Raw genomic sequence first — 25,746 nt, 5'->3', positions numbered from 1 at the left:
CATGGTGTTTCAAGTGAACCACTTCAGTTACACTGGATCCAAAACCCAGGGTACAAGTTTCAGTTCCAAATATTCATTCATGTTTGGTAAAACAGCTGCAATTTCTTTGGATCTTTTGCATCCACCTCCACCCCCCACTCCATAATTTTCACTTCTTGGTGCCATTCTTGTAAGTCATCATAAGTCTTTGTTGTGAGGAAAGCTATGCATGATTCATTTTGTATTTTCTCCTTTCCCTTTCCTTAGTCGTTGCTTGTGCCTGGAAAAAGCCCAACTAAGCACGGACGTCGAGGCAGTGCTATAGGCATAGGAACAATAGAAGAGGTTTATGCTTTTCACTCACTTTCCTGTTTCTTGTTCAATCCTGCTTCTCATGTGTGATGCTCACTGCACGCTCACTGATTCAAGTCTGCTGCATGAGTTTGTTATTTTTATAGGAGCAAGTTGCTCTTAAATGTTCCAAAACACCATCTCTATATTTAGAGCATCTTTTCCTAATGTTTCAATGCTGGCCTTGCAGCCTGTACTCCAAAACCTTCTTTATTTGGACAGATATATGAGACTTGAAGAAAAACAAAAGATTTAAGTACAAGCTACAAAGTCAGCTATCTGACTGTCTGAGGAGATGGTTTCTAAATATAATAGTCATGGATGCATTGATTTCAATTAATTTGCCCGTTGCATGACCAACCTCAATGACAATCAAGTTTAACAAAGTCTTGGGAATTGACTTTTAAGGGATGTCTTCACTGCATTGTTCAAATAGTGACTGGTTAGTAACAACAATGCTAAACTACTGTCCGAGAGATTTTGACAGTTATCAGAGCCACGCCCTCACAATATGGGAGAGTTTCCTGGGTCAGTGGATACAGAAATGAGGCAGCTCAGAGCACAGGTTATGAAAGGAGCAGTTTCAGATCCACTTAGATGTCCGGTGTTAGAACTTAGAACATTACAACGCAGTACAGACCCTTCGGCCCTGGATGTTGCGCCGACTTGTGAAACCAATCTGAAGCCCATTTAAATTACATTATTCCATTATCATCCATATGTTTATCCAATAACCATTTAAATGCCCTTAAAGTTGACAAATCTACTACTGTTCCACGCCCCTACTACTCTGAGTAAGGAACCTACCTCTGACATCTGTCCTATATGTATCACCCCTCAATTTAAGCTATGTCCCTTTGTGCTAGCCATCACGGACCGAGGAAAAAGGCTCTCACTGTCCACCCTATCTAACCTTCTGATCATCTTGTATGTATCTATTATAGAGTCATAGAGATGTACAGCATGGAAACAGATCCTTTGGTCCAACCTATCCATGTTGACCAGATACCCCAACACAATCTAGTCCCATCTGCCAACACCCAGCCCATATCCCTCCAAACCCTTCCTATTCATATACCCATCCAGATGCCCTTTAAATGTTGCAATTGTACCAGCCTCCACCACATCCTCTGGCAGCTCATTCCATACCCATACCATCCTCTGTGTGAAAAAGTTGCCCCATAGGTCTCTTTTATATCTTTCCCCTCTCACCCTAAACCTATGCCCTCTCGTTCTAGACTCCCCCACCCCAGGGAAAAGACTTTGCCTATTTACCCTATCCATGCCCCTCATAATTTTGTTAACCTCTATAAGGTCACTCCTCAGCCTCCGACGCTCCAGGGAAAACAGCCCCAGCCTGTTCAGCCTCTCCCTATAGCTCAAATCCTCCAACCCTGGCAACATCCTTGTAAATCATTTCTGAGCCCTTTCAAGTTTCACAACATCTTTCTGATAGGAAGGAGACCAGAATTGCACACAATATTCCAACAGTAACCTAAGCAATGCCTTGTACAGCCGCAACTTAAGTCACCACTCAACCTCCTTCTCTCAAACGAAAGTAGCCTCAAGCCCCTCAGCCTTTCCTTGTAAGACCTTCTCTCCATATCAGGCACATCCTGGTAAATCTCCTTTGAATCCTTTCCAAAGCTTCCACATCCTTCCTATAATGCAATGACCAGAACCATACACAACACGCCAAGTGCGGCCACACCAGAATTTTTTAGAGCTGCAACGTGACCTCATATCTCTGAAACTCAATCCCTCTACCAATAAAAGCTAAACCACTATACCCCTTCTTAACAATCATATCAGCCTGGTTAACTGGTGATCCGAGCCCAAGATACAGGAAGGTCTCTTCAGGTCAATTCTTTTCTCCTTGTTTTGCATCACCCTTCTGCCCCTGTGCAGAGTTCTTCACTCGACAGGAAAGGGTGAGCTGCTTATTGGCCACTTCTGTCATGAGATAGTAGGGAGTGTGACAGGATAAAAACTGAAACAGCTGTGGACACTGGAAGTCAGAAACGAAAACAGAAAATGCTGGAAAAGCTCAGCAGGTCTGGCAGCATCTGTGGAGAGAAATCAGAGTTAATGTTTTGGGTCCAGTTACCCTTCCTCAGAACTGATAGTAGCTAGGGAAATGTTGATTTATATGCAGACAATAGGGTTGGGGGAGGTGATGAGGAGTAAACAATAGGTAGAAATAGAGCCCAAAGACAGAGAAGAACATTCGGACAGATGAAGTGTGTCAGGATGACTGCCCATTGATAGAGAGTAAACAGGCAGGAGGCTGGAAGAACACAGTAAGCCAGGCAGCGTCAGGAGATGCAGAAGTTGATATTTCAGGTGTAACCCTTCTTTGGACTGGGAGTGGGTGTGGGGTGAGCTGCAGATAAAGGGGTTGGTGGGGGTAGGGTGGTGAAGTGGGGATAGGTGAAGTCAGGTCAAGGGTATGACCTGATTGGTCAATGGGAGGAATGCATCCGTTTGGTGGCAGGGAGGGGCTGTGAAGGGAGTCAGGGGATGGAAAGGAGGTTACTTGAAATTGGAGAACACAATGTTAAGTCCTCCGGGCTGTAGGCTGCCCAGTCAGAAGATGAGATGATAGAGACACTGACTTGCCATGCTCCTGGTGATGGACTGAGATCTCACCTGCACCTCGAGCTGATGTGCTGTCACTGCTAGTCACTCATCACATGGACAGTTGCAGGGGTCAATGTGAGGCGAAGTACACTGGGAGTAGCAGATGACCACTTCAGCAGACTGCATTATTCCATCAGGAGTGAAGAGTACTTTAGCAACAGAGGGTTGTCACTAACATCCTGTCACTATATTGCTGCAGCTACAAACTAAAGTCACTCCTCTGGATAAATTGGGTGATGAGCATTTGATTTTTAAATTACTGCATGACCTGATTTTTTAAGTGTTATTTAGCTAATGATTTATTGTTTGCATTTTAATTATAATGAATACAGCACTAAACTCAATAATCATTGATTAATAAACACTAATCCATTATTAATTTGTTAATTTGTGTACGAGTCAATGATTATTAATGTTTACTAACATTGAAATACTTGGTTTATGTTGTATGCAAATAACTGGTAGGTACTATTCACTTGTATATAATTCATCACCTTTTTTTTAACAGTTTAATATTTTGCTGAAAGTAAAGGACCAAGTCTATAATTTCAAACTCAACCAATGGTTAAAAAACATTAATATTTAGGAGTAGTGGTTGGATTATACTAATTTTCAGCTTGCAAAAGTCTGTGAGGAATGGAAAAGAAACAAGTCCTGATTTCAGTTCCAAGATGATCCAAGCAGGAGGAAGCGTATAATAACCAAGGCTGAGAAGTTTTGAGAGACAAATTAAGATGTTTCAAAGAAGAGGTGACTAAAGCCAAACTTGCAGCATAGAACAAGATAAGACAGGAAACAATGGTCCCATCAAAGAACCAGTGCCAACCAGTATCAGGCCAACTAACAACAGTTTTATTGAAGCCTTTAGATTTAATTGGAAAAGAAGGGGATTGAAACAGGAAATTGAAAATGGGGTATAAACATGGGAAAAAGTTAGGACTGTAGATGCTGGAGATCAGAGCTGAAAATGTGTTGCTGGAAAAACGCAGCAGGTCAGGCAGCATCCAAGGAACAGAAGAATCGACGTTTCGGGCGTAAGCCCTTCTTCAGGAATGAGGAAAGTGTGTCCAGCAGGCTAAGATAAAGGTAGGGAGGAGGGACTTGGGGGAGGGGTGTTGGAAATGCGATAGGTGGAAGGAGGTCAAGGTGAGGGTGATTGGCCAGAGTAGGGTGGGGGCGGAGAGGTCAGGAAGAAGATTGCAGGTTAGGAAGACGGTGCTGAGTTCGAGGGATTTGACTGAGACAAGGTGGGGGGAGGGGAAATGTGGAAACTGGAGAAATCGGAGTTCATCCCTTGTGGTTGGAGGGTTCCTAGGCGGAAGATGAGGCGCTCTTCCTCCAGCCGTCGTGTTGCTATGGTCTAGCGATGGAGGAGTCCAAGGACCTGCATGTCCTTGGTGGAGTGGGAGGGGGAGTTGAAGAGTTGAGCCATGGGGTGGTTGGGTTGGTTGGTCCGGGTGTCCCAGAGGTGTTCTCTGAAACATTCCGCAAGTAGGCGGCCTGTCTCCCCAATATAGAGGAGGTCACATCGGGTGCAGCAGATGCAGTAAATGATGTGTGTGGAGGTGCAGGTGAATTTGTGGCGGATATGGAAGGATCCCTTGGGGCCTTGGAGGGAAGTAAGGGGGGAGGTGTGGGCGCAAGTTTTGCATTTCTTGCAGTTGCAGAGGAGAAAGTGAGGACTGCAGATGTTGGAGATCAGAGCTGAAAATGTGTTGCTGGAAAAGCGCAGCAGATCAGGCAGCATCCAAGGACGGGGGGAAAGTGAGGACTGTAGATGCTGGAGATCAGAGCGAGGAGAAAGTGTCCACCTGCATGGGCCCCAGCTATGCCTGCCTCTTTGTAGGATATGTGGAACAGTCCATCTTCCGCAGCTACACTGGCACCACCCCCCACCTTTTCCTCCGCTACATCGATGACTGTATCGGCGCTGCCTCGTGCTCCCACGAGGAGGTTGAACAGTTCATCCACTTTACCAACACCTTCCATCCCGACCTCAAATTCACCTGGACCGTCTCAGACTCCTCCCACTCCTTCCTAGACCTCTCCATTTCTATCTCGGGCGACCGAATCAACACGGACATTTACTATAAACCGACCGACTCCCACAACTACCTAGACTACACCTCCTCCCACCCTGCCCCCTGTAAAAACGCCATCCCATATTCCCAATTCCTTCGTCTCCGCCGCATCTGCTCCCAGGAGGACCAGTTCCAATACTGTACAATCCAGATGGCCTCCTTCAAAGACCGCAATTTCCCCCCAGACGTAGTCGACGATGCTCTCCATCGCATCTCCTCCACTTCCTGCTCCTCTGCCCTTGAGCCCCGCCCCTCCAACCAACACCAGGACAGAACCCCACTGGTCCTCACCTACCACCCCACCAACCTCCATATACATCGTATCATCCGCCGTCATTTCCGCCACCTCCAAACGGACCCCACCACCAGGGATATATTTCCCTTCCCTCCCCTATCAGCGTTCCGAAAAGACCACTCCCTCCTTGACTCCCTCGTCAGGTCCACACCCCCCACCAACCCAACCTCCACTCCCGGCATCTTCCCCTGCAACCGCAAGAAATGCAAAACTTGCACCCACACCTCTCCCCCCCCTTACTTCCCTCCAAGGCCCCAAGGGATCCTTCCATATCCACCACAAATTCACCTGCACCTCCACACACATCATTTACTGCATCCGCTGCACCCGATGTGGCCTCCTTTATATTGGGGAGACAGGCCGCCTACTTGCGGAATGTTTCAGAGAACACCTCTGGGACACCCGGACCAACCAACCCAACCACCCCGTGGCTCAACGCTTCAACTCCCCCTCCCACTCCACCAAGGACATGCAGGTCCTTGGACTCCTCCATCGCCAGACCATAGCAACACGATGGTTGGAGGAAGAGCACCTCATCTTCCGCCTAGGAACCCTCCTACCACAAGGGATGAACTCAGATTTCTCCAGTTTCCTCATTTCCCCTCCCCCCACCTTGTCTCAGTCAAATCCCTCGAACTCAGCACCGCCTTCCTAACCTGCAATCTTCTTCCTGACCTCTCCGCCCCCACCCCACTCCGGCCTATCACCCTCACCTTGACCTCCTTCCACCTATCGCATTTCCAACACCCCTCCCCCAAGTCCCTCCTCCCTACCTTTTATCTTAGCCTGCTGGACACCCTTTCCTCATTCCTGAAGGGCCTATGCCCAAAACGTCGATTATCCTGTTCCTTGGATGCTGCCTGACCTGCTGCGTTTTCCAGCATCACATTTTCAGCTATAAACATGGGAAAACAGGAAATAGGAGAAGTCAAGTGTCAATGGTAATGATGGGCAGGAAGTAAGAGACAACAGTTGTTAGTTAGAGATATAAGGGAGAGCCACACTTTGCTTCCAAAAAGCTGAAAGAAGTAGCATTTTTATTTCTTCCCTAAATGGTCTAAAAATGAGGAGGTTTGGATCATGGACAACCACTGGGGTATGTGAGGGGTGAGGGTCGTGTGGCCTGGACCCTGAGGAATCTAGATTTGAATCATCAGTGAAAGAGTAAGTTAGCTAATGTGATAAGTCAAGGAGTTACAGACCTTGGAAACAAATGGATTGGGAGAACAGAAGAATAAGAAAAGCAAAAGCAAAGACTGCAGGTGCTGGAGATTAGGGTCAAGAGTATAGTGCTGGAAAAGCACAGCAGGTCAGGCAGCATCCGAGGAGCAGGAGAGTCGACATTTCGGGCCAAAGCCCTTCATCAGGAATGAGGCTGGAAGCTTTGGGTGTGGAGAGATAGATGACGGGGTTGGATGGGGGGCATGGGTGATGGAGGTGGAGGTAATGGTGGTAGGTCCGAGAGGAGGGTGGAGTGGACAGGTGGGAAGGAAAATAGCCCCTCCAACATGATGCCCTCCAGTGCATCTCATCCACTTCCTGCACCTCTGCCCTCGAACCCCATCCCTCTAATCACAACAAGGACAGAAAACCCCTGGTCCTCACCTTCCACCCCACCAACCTTCGGATACATCGCATCATCCTCCGCCATTTCCGCCACCAACAAGCAGACTCCACCACCAGAGATATATTTCCCTCCCTACCCCTATCCACTTACCGTAAAAACTGTTCCCTCCGTGACTACCTGGTCAGGTCCACGCCCCCCAACAACCCACCCTCCCCTCCTAGCACCTTCCCTTGCCACTGCAGGTATTGCAAAACCTGTACCCACACCTCTCCCCTCACCTCCATCCAAGGCTCCAAAGGAGCCTTCCACATGCATCAAAGTTTCACCTGCACATCCACTCACATCATTTATTGTATCCGTTACTCCCGATGTGGTCTCCTTTACGTTGGGGAGACAGGAAGCCTACTCACAGAGCACTTCAGAGAACATCTCTGGGACACCTGCACAACCAACCACACTGCCCTGTGGCCAAACACTTCAACCCAGCCTCCCACTCTGCCGAGGACATGCAGGTCCTGGGCCTCCTCCACCGCCACTCCCTTACCACCCGACGCCTGGAGGAAGAACGCCTGCCTCATCTTCCACCTCAGAACACTTCAACCCCAGGGCATCAGTTCACCAGTTTCCTCATTTCCCCTTACTCCACCTTACCCCAGTTCTAACCCTCCAGTTCAGCACCGTCCTCATGACCTCTCCCACCTGCCAATCTTCCTTCCCATCTATTCGCTCGCTCCGCCCTCCTCTCTGACCTATCACCTCCATCCCCACCCCCATTCACCTATTGTACTCTTTGCTACCTTCTCCCCAGCCCCACCCCACCCTCTTCCCATTTATCTCACCAGGTTCGAGGCTTCTAGCCTCATTCTTGATGAAGGGCTCCTGCCCGAAACATTGATTTTCCTGCTCCTCGGATGCTGCCTGACCTGCTGTGCTTTTCCAGCACCATACTCTTGAATAGTAAGAACCAAATCATGAATTAAAGGAACATTAGTTCGAAATGAATGATCGATTAATACCCGTGGGCTGTGCTGAAAACCGATTTAAGGAGATTTTTTTCCCAAACTGCACATTACCAAACCCCAGCAAAAAGCCTGCAAGATGGCCGAGGTATTGACAAATGAATTGCAATCTGCTGAAATGCAAAGTACTAGAGACAGTCTCCTACAAATGAAACAACTATGTTTTAGGTGAGAACTTTAACCATGAGGGATGTTTGGAAGGTTACCAAAAGCTACCTAACATTGCAAAGTTAGGACGGTAGGATTTGGCTGCAGGAATACAGAGGGGCCATCAGTTTTGGAATAGAATGGGCAGCAGCAAATTCTCAGAATGGAGGAAAAGCTTCTCTTTTCTAAACTAAATAAATGTAAGTGAAAGTATCAAAGTCATCTTGAACCTTTAATACTTGTTGGCTTTTGCCTGAGCCAGGCCCGGGGCTTGGTGGGTTTGGGGGATCATGGGTAGGGTGGTGGTGGGGGTGGGGTGGAGGTGAGAGAGTGGGATATGGGTGATGGTTGGGGGGGGAATGCCTTTTGGCAGGGGTGGGGGGGTGGTGGGAGGAAATCCTGATGGTTGTAGCACAGATTATTTATAATTTTTTAGAAACATGTCAGGTGAAAATTGGAGAGAGATCCCTTCTATAACAAAAGGATGAAGTTGAATTTTATTAATTTGTAAGAACTACAGATGTTGTTTTATTTTGATGTCACATGTGTAATAGTTAAGTTATTGATGTAACTGTTAAATGTGTTTACTAATAGTTTCAGAGATGGTGTTACATTAACTTGTTTAAAATCTGTTGGTGTTCCTCTGATTTTCACACATCTTGATGGAACTAAGTGCACAGAAGGTATGACAACTAGTGCTCAGCCTTTTCCAGACTTAACTCAACCTCATTTAATGTCAAACTGACTTTCCCTGAGGAGCATGGAAACATATTCCTTGGTTCAAAAGAGCAAATACAGTGGGACTCAACAGTTCTGCAAACATGGGACATAAAGATGCTTCACTAAGGAGCAGACATGCATTGACATTTTCTCAAGATAATTTCACATGGGCTCTAAATCCTTAAAATAACATGAGTGAATGTCCATGAAATTATAAGCAGCAAATTCTGACTTGTTGATTCATGTTATGAGCTATATAAAACAATAGACATTTGGCAAACTCCTATGAAACATGGTTTTGCCTTTCTTTGGAATAAAAAGCTGGTTTTGATCCTTAGGTTTCTCAGTGTGGCCAAATTTGCTCCTCTCAATGTTAGTTCTAATTGATGAGACAGCAGCCAATTTCATGCCCAACATCTGTGATGCATTTGAAACTCTGGTGGAGGCCATATAGTAGGAATGGAATGGTGGTAGTGGGAGAGAGAAAGAAATGAGAAAGGATCCTTGCCTGTTGCATAGACCAAAATCCACCTTCATTCTCCCGGAGCAACATTGAAATCAGCACCTTTCAGGTGGAGCCCTGCATCCTGCCTGGGGATGACACTGGGGAGAGTCCTGGGAAAGATCTTTGTCTTTTGTTCAATTACTAAATGAAGTTCAACATCAGGACAAGGCCAGAGCTAAAGAGCTGATAAAAAGCCAAGGATATTAGTTGGAAATGGAATGATTACAAAGCAAAATGAATAATTAATATTTTCCACCAAAATCCCAAAAGAATTCTAAGGATTAACAGTCACATAAGAATTAAATACTTTAAATAAATAGATTTTCCCTGTTACTTAACCAGTGTTGGAAACCCCATGGTTAAGTGATGAGCTGGGAAATCCCTCTTCCAGTAAGATCAAACAAACACTTCAAGTATTTGGATATTTTAATTAAATTAGAGGCTCTATTAAATAACGGGGACATGAACATCAAACAAATGCATAATTGTTAGTTCCCTTATCTGGACGTTATTAATTCTCTAGTCCCAGCTTGTTTGCCCAATGTAAACTCACTGTAATCAAAATGTTTCTGCATTGGTGAGAGACCTGTCATGATAAAGGTTCAGTTTTTGCAATGTCACTAAACAATACACCTGGGCAACCTTTGTGCACAGGAAACTCCCATAAATAAATGTGATTTTTTTTTATTTTGAAATATAACTGCATGCAAATCAATGTATGCTGAAATGGTCCATTATGCAACAGTATTATAATATGAGGCCAGTTGCATGTATTTTCTGTTGGGTGTATGACACTAAATATATTTTCACAGTCATTGATTATTCCGGGGAAAAGCCCAACGAGGAAGAAATCCGGACCTTTCAGCTCCCGCCGGAGCAGTGCCATCGGAATAGAGAACATTCAAGAGGTGGTGGAGAGAAGGTGCGAGTCAGTATTTGCTGTTTTGCTACAGTACAGTTTTACTGGGAAAACCAGTGCACCATTGTTTCCATTAAACAGCTTCCATAAAAGTGTAATGTTATGGCTTTGATGAACATTTCAGACTGAAAGGTGACCTGAACCATAATCTCTCTGAGACGTTGACAGAGTCATGGAATTATTGCTGGGCAGAAGAACATTATTCAGTCCATCGTGACGAATGTAAATTTTGTTCACCCCAGTTCAACACTGGCACCTCCACATCAGAAATGTAAACCAGGAGAGCAGAGCACTGTTGGTGGGTGTTGATGACTTGGAAAATGCACAGACGTGACACTGATTGCACGGTCTGCTGATACTGAATGTAAAGGCAGGAGGCACATCTGGGCTTGTATCAGAGGAATGCAGAGATTTTATTGGGGGTGGGGGGGGGGGGTGGGTAGTCCAGAATGCTTTTTTTTATGTTCTGTAGCATTAAAGGGAATTTTTAATATGTTTTTCACAGATCTTTATTGATTTTGGTACAGAAAGCAACTCAGATAATCACATCATTAGGTCAAGATCAGGCCCAAGTGATGGGTGGGATATATTTCAACTCAATTTTCATGATCACATGATGTATTTCTAACAAATGGACATTTTGACAGGAAGACTGTTATTTAATGAGGCTGCTGAATCAAGTCCAGTTCATGTTGAAAGCAGTAGTGTTGAATGAAGAAATATGTTACATTATCCAAGTTTCTGGCTACAATAAAACCACAGGTCACCTGTCTGTCATGGGAATGCTAGTGGAATTGTTCAGCACCCAGGAGGATCCTGATCATTTCATTTTGCTCCAGTTATCACAGAGACTTTGAAATCCCCTCTTGCTTTTTCAGTTTGGTGATTTGAAAAGCAACAGACTAATTGTGAAATGTATCTTTTGTTAAGTAATTCTGATGGCCAAAGAAACCTCCTGTTTCATCATTGATAGATATTGACAGCAATGAGCTCACATCAATAAACCTTTTCAACCTGGTGAAGGGAGTGATTTCAGAAGAAATCTTTGAGAAGTGATGTGGGAAAGGTGAATTTAAAATTGTCAGGAAGCCATCATGCTGGTAAAAAAACAAATTTTAAAATTAGCTCCTCACATACACAGTATGCATTTGAAGTAGAGTTTGATTAGATTAGTTGAGATGACAATTCTCCAGTTATTTAGGGAATTGCTGGATACTATTTGGTAGGAGGGGACAGCACATGCTGTCCATGTGGAAGAACTGAATGACTTTCTCTATCTGTGTATGTTCTTAATGACAATAAGGAGTTAGGATGGAAGCTGCAAAGCAGGACAAACAGAGTAGTGTTCTCTAGTTTACTACTGGTGCCACGAGATAGTGAAGCGAGGAACAGGGAGCGGGCGCAGTTTTTTACGTGGCTGCGCAGCTGGTGTAGGAGGGAGGGCTTCAGATATGTAGATAATTGGGATGCCCTCTGGGGAAGGTGGGACCTGTACAAGAAGGATGGGTTGCATCTGAACTGGAAAAGGACCAATGTCCTGGGTGGAAGGTTTGCTCGAGTTGTTCGAGAGGGTTTAAACTAGTATGGCAGGGGGTGGGAACCTGAGCTGTACACCGGTGGTGAGAGTTGATGGAGATGAGGCAATAGCAAGAAGTAGACCAGCTAGTGGGAAGGATCTTCCTGGGAAGGAACCAAGGGATCAGTTACAATGTGTTTGCTTTAACGCAAGGAGTATCAGGAATAAAAGTGATGAACTTAGAGCATGGATCAGTACCTGGTGCTGTGATGTTGTGGTCATAACAGAGACATGGGTTTCTCAGGGTCAGGAATGGTTGCTGGATGTTCCAGGGTTTAGAGCATTTAAAAAGAATAGGGAGGGGGGGGAAAAGAGGAGGGGGGTGTAGCACTACTAATCAGAGAGGGTATCACAGCTACAGAAGCTTCCATTGTTGAGGAAGATCTGCCTGCCGAGTCAGTATGGGTGGAAATTAGGAACAGCAAGGCAGCAGTCACCTTGTTAGGGGTTTACTACAGGCCCCCCAGTAGCAGCAGGGAGATGGAAGAAAGCATAGGTCGGCAGATTTTGGAAAAGTGTGGACGTAGTAGGGTTGTTATAATGGGTGACTTTAACTTTCCCAATATTGATTGGAACCTCCTTCAAGCAGGAGCTGTTTTTGTAAGGTGTGTTCAGGAGGGTTTCCTAACTCAGTATGTTGACAGGCCGACGAGGGGAGAGGCCATTCTAGACTTAGTGCTTGGAAACAAGCCGGGGCAGGTATCAGATCTTGTGGTGGGAGAGCATTTTGGTGATAGTGACCACAACTACCTCACATTCTACATAACTATGGAGAAGGAGAGGATTAGGCAAAATGGGAGGATATTTAATTGGGGAAGAGGAAACTATGATGCGATTATACATGAGTTAGGAAGCATGGATTGGGAGCAATTGTTCCATGGTAAAGGCACTATAGACATGTGGAGACTGTTTAAGGAACAGTTGTTGCAAGTGATGAATAAATATGTCCCTCTGAGACAGGCAAGTAGTGGTAAGATAAAGGAACCTTGGATGACGAGAGCGGTGGAGCTTCTCGTCAAAAGGGAAAAGGTAGCTTACATAAGGTGGAGGAAGCTAGGGTCAAGCTCAGCTCTAGAGGATTACAGGCAGACGAGCAAGGAGCTCAAAAATGGTCTGAGGAGAGCCAGGAGGGGGCACGAGAAAGACTTGGCAGAACAAATTAGGGAGAACACAAAGGCATTTTACACTTATGTGAGGAATAAGAGAATGGTCAAAGAAAGAGTAGGGCCGATCAGGAATAGCATAGGGAATTTGTGTGTGGAGTCTGAGGAGGGAGGGGAAGCCCTAAATGAGTTTTTTGCTTCTGTCTTTACGAAAGAAACGAACTTTGTAGTGAATGAAACCTTTGAAGAGCAGGTGTGCATGCTGAAATGGATAGAGATAGAGGAAGCTGATGTGTTGAAAATTTTGTCAAACATTAAGATTGACAAGTCACCAGGCCCGGACCAGATTTGTCCTCGGCTGCTTTGGGAAACGAGAAATGCAATTGCTTCACCACTTGCGAAAATCTTTGCATCCTCGCTCTCCACTGGAGTCGTACCTGATGACTGGAGAGAGGCAAATGTAATTCCTCTCTTCAAGAAAGGAAATAGGGAAATCCCCAGCAATTACAGATCAGTAAGTCTCATGTCTGTCATCTGCAAGGTGTTAGAAAGGATTCTGAGGGATAGGATTTATGACCATCTGGAAGAGCATGGCTTGATCAAATGCAGTCAACACGGCTTTGTGAGGGGTAGGTCATGCCTCACAAACCTTATCGAGTTCTTTGAGGATGTGACTAGAAAAGTTGATGAGGGTCGAGCTGTGGATGTGGTGTATATGGACTTCAGCAAGGCATTTGATAAGGTTCCCGATGGTAGGCTCATTCAGAAGGTCAGGAGGAATGGGATACAGGGGAACTTAGCTGTCTGGATACAGAATTGGCTGGCCAACAGAAGACAGTGAGTAGTAGTAGAAGGAAAATATTCTGCCTGGAAGTTTGTGGTGAGTGGTGTTCCACGGGGCTCTGTCCTTGGGCCTCTACTATTTGTAATTTTTATTAATGACTTGGATAAGGGGATTGAAGGATGGGTCAGCAAGTTTGCAGATGACACAAAGGTTGAAGGTGTCGTTGACAGTATAGAGGGCTGTTGTAGGCTGCAGCGGGACATTGACAGGATGCAGAGATGGGCTGAGAGGTGGCAGATGGAGTTCAACCTGGATAAATGCAAGGTGATGCATTTTGGAAGGTCGAATTTGAAAGCTGAGTACAGGATTAAGGATAGGATTCTTGGCAGTGTGGAGGAACAGAGGGATCTTGGGGTGCAGGTACATAGATCCCTTAAAATGGCCACCCAAGTGGACAGGGTTGTTAAGAAAGCATATGGTGTTTTGGCTTTCATTAACAGGGGGATTGAGTTTAAGAGTCATGAGATCATGTTGCAGCTCTATAAAACTTTGGTTAGACCGCACTTGGAATACTGCGTCCAGTTCTGGTCGCCCTATTATAAGAAAGATGTGGATGCTTTGGAGAGGGTTCAGAGGAGATTTACCAGGATGGTGCCTGGACTGGAGGGCTTATCTTATGAAGAGAGGTTGACTGAGCTCAGACTTTCTTCATTGAAGAAAAGGAGGAGAAGAGGGGACCTAATTGAGGTATACAAGATAATGAGAGGCATAGATAGAGTCAATAGCCAGAGACTATTTCCCAGAGCAGAAATGACTAACACGAGAGGTCATAGTTTTAAGCTGGTTGGAGGAAAGTATAGAGGGGATGTCAGAGGCGGGTTCTTTACATAGAGAGTTGTGAGAGCATGGAATGCGTTGCCAGCAGCAGTTGTGGAGGTAGGGTCATTGGGGACATTTAAGAGACTCCTGGACATGCATATGGTCACAGACATTTGAGGGTGCATACATGAGGATCAGTGGTCGGCACAACATCGTGGGCTGAAGGGCCTGTTCTAAGCTGTACTGTTCTATGTTCTCTATGTTCTAAGACCACTTCACTTAATATAACATTTTACCTAAGTTCGAAATAATTATTCTGGTTCTGATTTTCTGGATTTAGCCAGTTGTGAACTCCTCCAAATCCTGCTACTAATTCCTTCCTTACTTTAAATCATTTATTTTACTTCTTTTCTGAGTATCTTAACAGTGGGTCTCTCCTTCATTGATGTAAAACTATCAGTAGTTTTCAAATCCTCACAGTTTCAATACAGAATTTCTTAAGGAAGGAAAACACAACAATAATGAAAGTCAAAATTGTTGATGGTGCACACAGAGAATATTTGTGTCACAATTTGGGGCTACTGTTGGCTCTGTAAATCTATAGGAGAAAGTGAGAACTGCAGGTGCTGGAGATCAGAGCTGAAAAATGTGTTGCTGGAAAAGCGCAGCAGGTCAGGCAGCATCCAAGGAGCTGGAGAATCGACGTTTTGGGCATGAGCCCTTCTTCAGGAATGTAGAGGGAGGAAGAGAGCTTCTTCAAGGAAGGCATCCTTGCAAGAGGCTTCTCAGTAGGTAACCTACTGCGATTCCTGAAGAAGGGCTTATGCCCAAAACGTCGATTCTCCTGCTCCTTGGATGCTGCGTGACCTGCTGCGCTTTTCCAGCAACACGTTTTTCAGCTCTGTAAATCTATACCCTACATCAGCCTTCATAGAAGAGAACAGAAAGGGGTTAAGAGATTAAACAGATATTGGATAACATTTAATGTGAGGTGATGGTTTAATGTGTGGTGATGGTTTAATGTGAGGGGTTGGTCTTGAGAGGGAGAATAAAATAAAGCGTAAGCTAACTGGTCAAAACCTTAAATGGTTCAGAAGGATGTAATGCTTAAGGCTGAAATGTGTAAAAGTGGAAGGACAAGTTGATCAATTTTTCTTTAAAAAAGCAAAGAGATCATAGGCTTTATAAAATGGGCATAAAGAACACAACAGTGATGTTATACCCCTTAAAAACCTCTGGTTATGCTGTGGTCCTGCTTTAAGGAACATGACAAGGTCATTGAAAGGATACAGGACTAATCTGTCAAGGAGCTGTCAGCAATATGGCCACGGGCCAAGGGCATGAGAGGTTTCATGAGAATCTGAAAATCCTCATGTTCTTTTACTCGAGCTTGAGAAACTCCATTCATTCAACATCATGAAGTCTGCTAATCCTGACTCAGTGATATCATACTTGCCTCTGAATTGAAAGGTTATGATATTGAGTTCCCTGCGTCATGATCCCTTGCTCAGGATTAACACTCCAGTGACAATGTTAGACATGCAGGTCCCTCACAGGGTAAACCAGGACAACTTCAGTGGTCATTAGGAGCAACTGATGCTCAATGGAGTTTGACACTGAGCTGAGTTCTGCACTCCCTACCTGTCCCTCACCTTTCACCATCTGCACTGCCTTTAACAGACTTCACGCACAAATGATTTAATTGGAACACGAGTGATTTATTGGTGGTGCTTCATAGATGAAAAATAAACCACTGGTGATTTGGCGATGGGGAAAAGAAAAGGTGAGTTTTATGTAAGAGAATTTATGCTTATGAGAAGAAGGAAGAGTTGAACATTGAACTATAAAAACCAGTTGAGCTTTTCCACTGGTACCCGTGAGGTTTCCTGGTAGCGGTGTGTAATTCTGGTCTCCTTCCTATCGGAAAGATGTTGTGAAACTTCAAAGAGTTCAGAAATGATTTACAAGGATGTTGCCAGAGTTGCAGGATTTGAGCTATAGGGAGAGTCTGAACAGGCTTGGGGCTGTTTTCCCTGGAGCGTCGGAGGCTGAGGGGTGACCTTATACAGGTTTATAAAATTACGAGGGGCCTGAATAGGATAAATCAACAAAGTCTTTTCCCTGGGGTCGGGGAGTCCAGAACTAGAGGGTCTAGGTTTAGGGTGAGAGGGGAAAGATATAAAAGAGACCTAAGGGGCAGCTTTTTCACACTGAGGGTGGTATGTGAATGGAATGAGTTGCCAGAGGAAGTGGTGGAGGCTGGTACAATTGCAACATTTAAGAGGCATTTGGATGGGTATATGAATAGGAAGGGTTTGGAGGGATATGGGCTGGGTGCTGGCAGGTGGGACTAGATTGGGTTCGGATATCTGGTCGGCATGGACAAGTTGGACCAAAGAGTCTGTTTCCATGATGTACATATCTACAACTCTGAGTGGGTTGGGGGAGAGGGTGGTGGTGGTCGGGGTTTCAGGGGTGCATTATATCCCCATCCAACTCTATTTTAATTTAACCTCCCCTCTCCTCCATTAGTTTCTCTCCTTTGGTGTTTGGTTTTCAGTTAATCTAATTATGCCCCTTGTGGACAATATTTGTCTTTTTTCTTTTATTTTAAAAGAAGTCTGATTTTTTTTTTCACCCATTTTGGAGTTAGCTACAGGCTCGGGAGAGGATCCAGAATGGGAGGTAGGAAACCAATGTTTATACTGAGTTACGTGTTAACAATGAGATGACTATATCTCAAAATAACTTCTCCTCCTGCTTCAGTGTATGGATATGTCAGGGTACAGTATTAAACACTGAAGCAGAGCTGTACTGTAAAGGTACCTCTTTCCAAGGAGACACAAAGCCACGGCCTGGCTGTCCTTTCGGATGACCATGGCACTAGTTGAAGAAGAGTGTGGGAGATCTGGTGTTTTAGGCAACATCTAACCATGAGCAAACACCTCAGGACAGACACTCTATTGTTATTACAGTGCTGTTTGTGGGAGCTTGCTACACACAAATTAACTCCCAGATTTCATACAAGATAACAGTGACTACATTTGAAACTATTTCAATGTCTGCAAAGTGCTTCAGGCTATCCTGAAATCATGAAGTGTGCTATAAAAATGCAGTTCTGTTTTCCTGGAAAACTACTAGCATAGTTTACTGAGTGGATAATTGAAGAACGTACATTTAAGATCATCACTGAGAAAAGCACGTGGTGAAGAAGGTGTCTTGTATGTTTGCCTTCATTGGTCATAATATTCAGTACAGGAGTTGGGAGGTCATGTTGCAGTTGTACAAGACATTGGTGACATCTCTTTTGGAATATTGTGTGCAATTCTAATCTCCTTTCTATAGGAAGGATGTTATGAAACTTGAAGGGTTCAGAAAAGATTTACAAGGATGTTGCCAGGGTTCGAGGGCTTGAGCTATAGAGAGAGGCTGAACAGGCTGAGGCTGTTTTCCCTGGAGTGTCGGAGGCTGAGGGGTGACTTTATAGAGGTTTATAAAATCATGACGGGCGTGGAGAGGGTAAACAGACAAGATCTTTTCCCCAGGATAGGGGAGTTGAAAACTACAGTAATAGGTTTAAGGTGAGAGGGAAAGCATTAAATAGGAGCTGAGGGGCAAATTGTTCACACAGAGTGTGGTGCATGTATGGAATGAGCTGCCAGAGGAAGTGATGGAGGCTGGTACAATTACAACATTTAAAAGCATCTGGATGGGTATATGAATAGGAAGGGTTTAGAGGGATATGGGCCAAATGCTGGCAAATGAGACTGGGATGTTTGGTCAGCATGGATGATTTGAACTGAAGGGTCTGTTTCCATGCTGTATATCTCTATGACTCTACTTCACTATAGACATTTCAGACTGCTCCCTGACTGAGTTTGAACATCATTGTAATCCTTGAGATAAAATTTTAATTACTGAATTCATTCTTGCAGTAAATTTGCTTTTAAATGTTCAGTTTTTCATGTTCTTTGATTTCCACAGAGAGAGTACGTCAAGTACCCAGAAAACCCCAGACAGTGGGCATGTCTCACAGGAACCAAAGTCTGATAATTCATCCAATCAGAGTTCTCCAGAGATACCCACCACCAAGAATAGGTACGTTCAGGTGATTTTGGCTCACACAGACCCACTCAGTGATTCCAGAATCTTCTTGCCATTGACAAATCTCAGTGCTGCATTGGAAGATGACAAGTGAAATTAGGCTTGTTCTGAAAGCATTATTCTGGACTTACAGGTAAAAGAAGTCCAATCGCTGTCAAACATAGAAAATAGGAGCAGGAGTAGGCCATTCAGCCCTTCAAGCCTGTACTGATCCAGCTACCTCATCAATGGATCTTTATGATTTCCTCAATTACTCCAAGTGGGAGCATATTTTAAACACTGTCTTCATAAAGAAGATCCTTCCTCATTTCCTTCGTGGTTTTATCAGTGACTATCTTAACTTTATAACACACAAGTTTGGACGAGCACACCTCTCCCCAAATAAACATCATCTACTGTTTAACCACCCTATTGAACCACTTAGAGTCATAGAAATATACAACACGGAAACAGACCCGTTGGTCCAATTTGTCCACGCCGACCAGATATCTCAACCTAATCTAGTCCCATTTGCCAGCACCCAGCCCATATCCCTCTAAACCCTTCTTATTCATATATCCATCCTTTTAAATGTTGTAATTGTACCAGCCTCCTCCACATCCTCTGGCAGCTCATTCCATACACGTACCACCCTCTGCGTGAAAAAGTTGCCCCTTAGGTCCTTTTTATATCTTACTCCTCTCACCCTAAACCTATGCCCTCTAGTTCTGGACTCCCCGACCCCAGGGAAAAGACTTTGTCGAGTTATTCTTTCTGAACCCTTTCAAGTTTCACAACATCCTTCTGACAGGAGGGACAGCAGAAGTGCACACAATATTTCAAAAGTGACCTAAACTGTACAGCTGCAGCATGACCTCCCAACTGCTACACTCAATGTACTGACCAATAAAGGAATGCATACCAAACACCACCTTCACTATCCTATCTTCGTACTTCATGTCTTCATATTCACTTGATACTTTTAGAGACCTGTGTCAGATCACCTCTAACTTTTACTAAAGAAAGGACCCCTAGTGTCTTTACTGTTTTTAGAATCGAGGAACTGAATATTAATTAAATGGAGAAAGACTGCAGAAAGCTGCAGCACAGAGGGATTTTTGGGAATCCTTGTATATGAATCACAAAACACAGACAATAGGAAAACAAACAGACTTTTGGCCTTTATTTCAAATGGATTGGATTTGAAAAATAGGGAGCTCTTGCTAAAACTATACAAGATACCGTGAGATCACAGCTGGAATACTGTGAACAACTTTGGTTCCTTTACTGTAGAAAAGATATACTGGCCGTGAAGGTAGTCCAGAGAATGTTCACTACCTTTCCTAGTTACGGAGGGATTGTTTTATGAGGAGAGGTTGAGGAGGTTGGGCCTGTACTCATTGTGGTTTATAAGAATGTGCGGTGACTTTGTTAAAACTTACATGGTGGGCTTGACAGGGTAAATGCAGAAAGGAGGCTTCCCCTTGTAGGGGGAATCTAGGACCAGAGGGCATCATCTCAGAGTAAAGGGTCACCCATTTAAGACAAAGGTGAGGAATATTTTTTGTCTGAATGTAGTGAAGGGGTGGAATTCTTTACCACAGAGGGATGTTGAGGCTGGGTCATTAAGTCTATTGAAAGCAGAAATTGAATGCATTTGATAAGATTCCACACAGTAGTCTATTACATAAAATACAGAGTTTAGGGATTGAAGGTGATTTAGCGGTTTGGATCAGAAATTGGTGAGCTGAAAGAAGACAGAGGGTGGTGGTTGATGGGAAATGTTCAGTTACCAGTGGTGGGCCACTAGGATCTGTTTTGGGGCCACTGCTGTTTGTCATTTTTATAAATGATCTGGATGTGGGCTTAGAAGGATGGGTTCGTAAATTTGTGGATGACTCTAAGGTAGGCAGAGTTGTGGATAGTGCCAAAGGATGTTGTGGGTTACAGAGAGACATAAGATGCAGAGCTGGGCTGAGAAGTGGCAAATGGAGTTTAATGTGGAAACGTGTGAGGTAGTTCACTGAAAGTTACCATCCAGGTTGATGGGGTTGTTAAGAAGGCATATGGTGTGTTGGCATTTATTAGTAGGGGCATTGAATTTCGGAGCCATGAGGTCATGCTACAGCTGTACAAGACACTGGTAAGGCTGCACCTGGAGTATTGCGTGTAGTTCTGATAGGCATTGTAGGAAGGATGTTGAAACATTGGAAAGTGTTCAGAAGAGATTTACTAGGATGTTGCCTGGTAAGAAGGAAGGTCTTACGAGGAAAGGCTGAGGCTGTTTTCGTTGGAGTGAGGAAGGTTGAGAGGTGTCTTAATCGAGATGTATAAGATAATCAGAGGGTTATATCGGGTGGACAGTGAGGGTCTTTTTCCTCAGATAGTGATGGCTAACACGAGGATATATAGCTTTAAATTGAGGGGTGATAGATATTGGACAGATATCAGAGGCAGTTTCTTCACTCAGAGAGTTAGTAGGGGCATGGAACAGCCTGCCTGCAACAGTAGTAGACTCGCCGATGTTAAGGGCATTTAAATGGGCATTGGACATACATACATATGGATACTAATGGAACGGTGTAGGTTAGATGGGCATCAGATTAATTTCACAGGTTGGCGCAACATTGAGGGCTGAAGGGCCTATACTGTGCTTTACGTTCTATGTTCTATGTAAGTAGATGGATGAATCAGTAACTGGGAAGTCAAGGTCATGAGGAAAAGGCAGTAAGTGAAGTTGAGGATTAGCAAATCAGCCATGATCTCGTTAAATGATGAAACACACTTAATTGACTGAATAGCCTGCATTGCTCCTATGTCTTATAGTTTTATGGACTATTCTCAACGTACTGGACTGTGTGCAGTTTCTCTCTTTTGTACTGGCTTTGAAATAAACTTTCTATAGAAGGTAGGATTTGTCCCAGTACAAGTTAACATTTGTTAATCCTTTATTATTACTTTTCACATTATCATTATGTCTTTTTTTTATTTTCGCTCAATCTAGTCTTCCTTTCCCTCTCTCTTTAGTTTATTTGCAGAATCTGATTTCACATTGAATTTGCTTTTGTAACTGGAGCAGTAAATTCTGGCCCAATGCCAGCTCATTGCTGATGAACTGCTCTCTGACTGGGTCACATTGGCTGTGAAGGTTGTGAATACATAGGGCAAAACTGATTTTAATTTTATAGCAATTGAGAAATCATAAAATAGAACATGTACACTTTAAACTTCATTCACAGAAATGGATTCTCCAGAAAAATAGGTTTGTTCATTAAATACATGTTAATGAAAAGTAACCTACTCTTGGTTCTAGAAGGTGACTGTTTGTTTCCTTCACTTTTAGAGCCGTAACAAATCAGAAAGTTTTAAATGATGGTCAAGATCTCTCGCGATCATCTTCGAATGCCAGCAGCTTTGCCAGCGTTGTGGAGGAGAATGAAGTTCTTGAAGACTATGACACTGGAATGGTAACTAAAACCATGAAACGATGCCGTCTTGGTCTTGGTTCACCCAATTAGTTAAACTCAAGTCACTGCTCTCCAACTATTACTAACTGGCATTTGATCTGTCCCAGTTTCCTCCTCATTCATTCAGTCTTGCCAAAGCTTCATGGTGGAATGTGATATCCCCCGAATTCACATCCTGCCTCTATTCTTCCCAGAGGATCACTCGACATGTTTGAATGTCATGAATGTTGTGGTCTACACAGAAGGCACCATATTGAGCTCACTGCTGTCCCACATCACTGCTGGAGGAATACACCTTCCCTCAGTAATCACTGGTAATCAGGGACACTGGCTTTGCCCCTTTGGGATATAGATACCAGCCCTTCAGCCCTACTCCACCATTCAGTAGGATCATGGCTGATAACTATTTCGATGCCATATTCCTGCTTCCTCCCCACATCTCTTGATGCCTTAAAATCTAGAAATTTATCTCTCTCTTAAATGTACTGCCCATTGTGAGAGTCAAACCGTCCTTACAACTCCCTAATGGAGATCAACCAGCTCAGCACAACCTGACCAAGTAACCTAGAATCCTCCCCTCACACGCTTCAGCTCCAACTGCATGAGCTAAACACCATCTCAGACATGAATTTTAACCCTTCATCATGTAAAACACAGCCATTAGCTTCCTGGCCAGTGTCTATCAGATATGAAGCCACCTCAAACACAGCACCCAGTAATTCAATGCAGGAGTTGTTATTGACCATTCTTCTTTACTGTCATAGGTTTTAAAGAGAAACTCTCTTTAGCAGTGATATTATTGGCTGGTGTCATGAAATTTTCTTAGAAACTAGCTGCCCATCCAATTAAATTCAAGATAACCTTATTTCCATAAAGGTTTTGGTTAAAAGTCAAAATGTTTGAAAGAGAACCCCAGGCGACTGAAACCTTTAACTGTGTGACATTTATAAAGAGTCGATGTCAGTGTAGGGCTTGGCAGCAGTTTGAGCAGGTTGGGAGTTTATAAAGCTGTGTTCAGTACTTCCATCGAAATGTGCAGATAACAGCAACAATTCGGGGAAATGTATTCTGGTTATGTAGCAGCTGTTCACTGTAATGCTATCCTTACATGGATGCTAATGACAGAATTTAAGTTTCTCCCTGAAGCAAGTTTAGAGGTGATGTTGAACTGACTCAGAACAATATTTGGCTTATGTCACTAAACTGCCTCCAGGGGGACACAATATTTCTTTGTTAACTGGTGACACTAAGTGGAATAACTCCACAGAGGCAGGTGTCCTGTCACCAAGTCACTCTTTATTTAGACACAGTGAGAACCTGACACTGATCCAACTCCCTCAGCGTCAGCTCCAGAGTGAACAGGACCTCTGACATTTGTGTTTTTTTATCGGAAGAAAGGAAACACCTGAGTGAGACGCAGTGCCCTTCTCAAAGGGCAAATCTGTGTGATCAGACAGTGAAGGGGAGGGCAAGGATTCAACCAAAATAGAGTTGGAGGGGGAGACACTCCTGTTTATTTTTTAAAATAAAATTTAACCCCCACACTACTGCCTAACTGCGGTAGTGCTTATTTTTTCCCCAGCACCCATGGTGTGTGTGTGCAGGTGTGAGACACAGTGAGAGACACAAGGTGCACGAATCTTTATTCAATTTCCACCACCAGGAAGATAGGAAAAACACCCAAGTGGCCAGTGACAAGCAGTGCCCTTCAAACCACAGGGCAATGCTGTGTGATCAAAACAGTGAAGGAGAGGGTAGGGACTAAATCAATATAGAGTTGGAGGGGGAGACACTCCTGTTTATATCTGTCAGCAGGGCTCCTTGATTGGACCAGATTAACAGCCCCAATCATGGAACTCATTTTCTAGAAGGTCCACCTGGCTGAACTTGTTTCAGTCATAAAGCTAATCAGATTATGACAAACATCAATAAACCTTATTCCATGAAATATTGAGTTGTTACCACAACTTACTGTATCTTGTGTTCAAACCAGCCATCCATCTGAAAAAGATTTAGTAATTAAACCCTGTGGTATCCTGTCTGACAGCTGAGTGGGGATCTGGTTTATTTAGGAGAAGGTGAGGACTGCAGATAATGGAGATCAGAGTTAAAAAGTGTGCTGCTGGAAAAGCACAGCCAGCTAGGCAGCATCTGAGGAGCAGGAGAGTCAACGTCTCAGGTGTAAGCTGAGAGATAAATGGGAGGGGTGGTGGGGCTCCGAGAGGGTAGCTGGGAAAGCGATAGGTCGATGAAGGTGGGAGTGATAGTGATAGGTCGGAGAGGAGGGTGGGGCAGATAGGGTGCGAAGGAAGATGGACAGATAGGACAGCTGAAGGGGGTGGTGCTGAGTTGGAGGGTTAGACCTGGAATAAGGTGGGGTAGGGAAGATGGGGAAACTGGTGAAATCAACATTGGTCCCATGTAGTTGGAAGGTCCCAAGGCGGAAGATGAGGCGCTCTTCCTCCAGCCGTCGGGTAGCTAGAGTTTGGCAGTAGAGGAGACCCAGGACTTGCATGTCCTTGGCAGAGTGGGAGGGGGAGTTGAAGTGGTTGGTCACAAAGCAATGGGGTTGTTTGGTGCACCTGTCCTAGAGATTCCACAAGTTGGCATCCTGTCTCCCCGATGTAGAGGAGACCACATTGGGAGCAATGGACACAATAGGTGAGGTGTTTGGATGTGCAGGAAAATCTCTGTCGGATGTGGAAGGATCTTTTGGGGCCTTGGATAGAGGTGGGGGGGAGGTGTGGGCGCAGGTTTTACACCTCTTGCAGTGGCAAGGGACGGTGCTGGGAGTGGAAGGTGGGTTGGTGGGGGGGGGTGGTGGTGTGATGTGTGGACCTAACGAGCGAGTCACGGAAGGAATGGTCTCTGCAGAATGCTGAAAGGGGTAGGGAGTAGGGAGGGAAATATATCTCTGGTGGTGGGATGTGACTGTGGGTGGTCGACATGGCAGAGGTACATGGAGATTGGTGGGGTAGAAGGACTGGGGGATTCATTTAGACAGGTGAATACTAGCTGTATCACAGTGATTGGAAGGAGTCACTGAGGTCGTCTCCTGTTAAAGTGACTTCTTACTTTGAGATGGTGCCCTTCGTATTAACTGATCCCTTTCGGAGAAATAAAAGTACATGTGAGAAATACTCAGCAAGTCAGGCAGCACCTGTGGAGGGGAGATGGGTGAGTTTGTGTTTTGACTGTCCTAAAAGTGGAATGGGCCATATTTTCTGCTCATTGAAAAATGGAAAACTGTTACAAGGTTTTGGGAGAGTGGGTTTTTCAGAGTTTGTTTCCATCCCGTGGAACATCCTGAGCGAGGGAGTGATGGTCTCAAAATCACAGATGAGGCATTGAAGGAGTGAACAGGAAGAAACATTTCTTCACTCAGAAAATTGTGAACATTTGGAACACTCATCCCAAAGACTTGTGGACATGCAGTTGTAGAGTATTTCTAAAATGGAGATCCATAGATTTTCATACTTTATAAAATTTGGGAAAGTGGAATTATAGAATCCCTACAGTGTAGAAAGAGGCCATTTAGCTTATCAAGTCCACCCTGGCTCTCCAAAGGGCATCGCACCCAGATTCAACCCCTCCACCCTATACCTGAAACCCCACATTTCCCATGGTTAACCCACCTAGCCCACACATCCACGGACACTATGAGCAATTTAGCATGGCCAATTCACTTAAC

At 44.4% G+C, this 25,746-nt stretch overlaps 1 protein-coding gene across 23 annotated transcripts in view; it reads left to right on the top strand.

Moving 5' to 3' along the window:
- rap1gapa (RAP1 GTPase activating protein a) overlaps positions 1 to 25,746 on the top strand; it is a 558,062-nt gene that overhangs the window by 510,186 nt on the left and 22,130 nt on the right. For all 23 annotated transcript variants that reach the window (XM_072585952.1, XM_072585944.1, XM_072585950.1 and 20 more), the window contains 4 exons: positions 247 to 324; positions 10,117 to 10,226; positions 18,490 to 18,603; positions 21,932 to 22,055. In XM_072585952.1, the coding sequence (XP_072442053.1) occupies positions 247 to 324; positions 10,117 to 10,226; positions 18,490 to 18,603; positions 21,932 to 22,055 (426 nt within the window). The remainder of the gene's footprint in view (positions 1 to 246; positions 325 to 10,116; positions 10,227 to 18,489; positions 18,604 to 21,931; positions 22,056 to 25,746) is intronic.

This window comes from Chiloscyllium punctatum, chromosome 16 (assembly GCF_047496795.1).
Source record: "Chiloscyllium punctatum isolate Juve2018m chromosome 16, sChiPun1.3, whole genome shotgun sequence".
Classification (NCBI taxonomy): Eukaryota; Metazoa; Chordata; class Chondrichthyes; order Orectolobiformes; family Hemiscylliidae; genus Chiloscyllium; species Chiloscyllium punctatum.
Note: the sequence above shows the minus strand (reverse complement) of the source record. Positions and strands in the feature narration are given on the sequence as shown.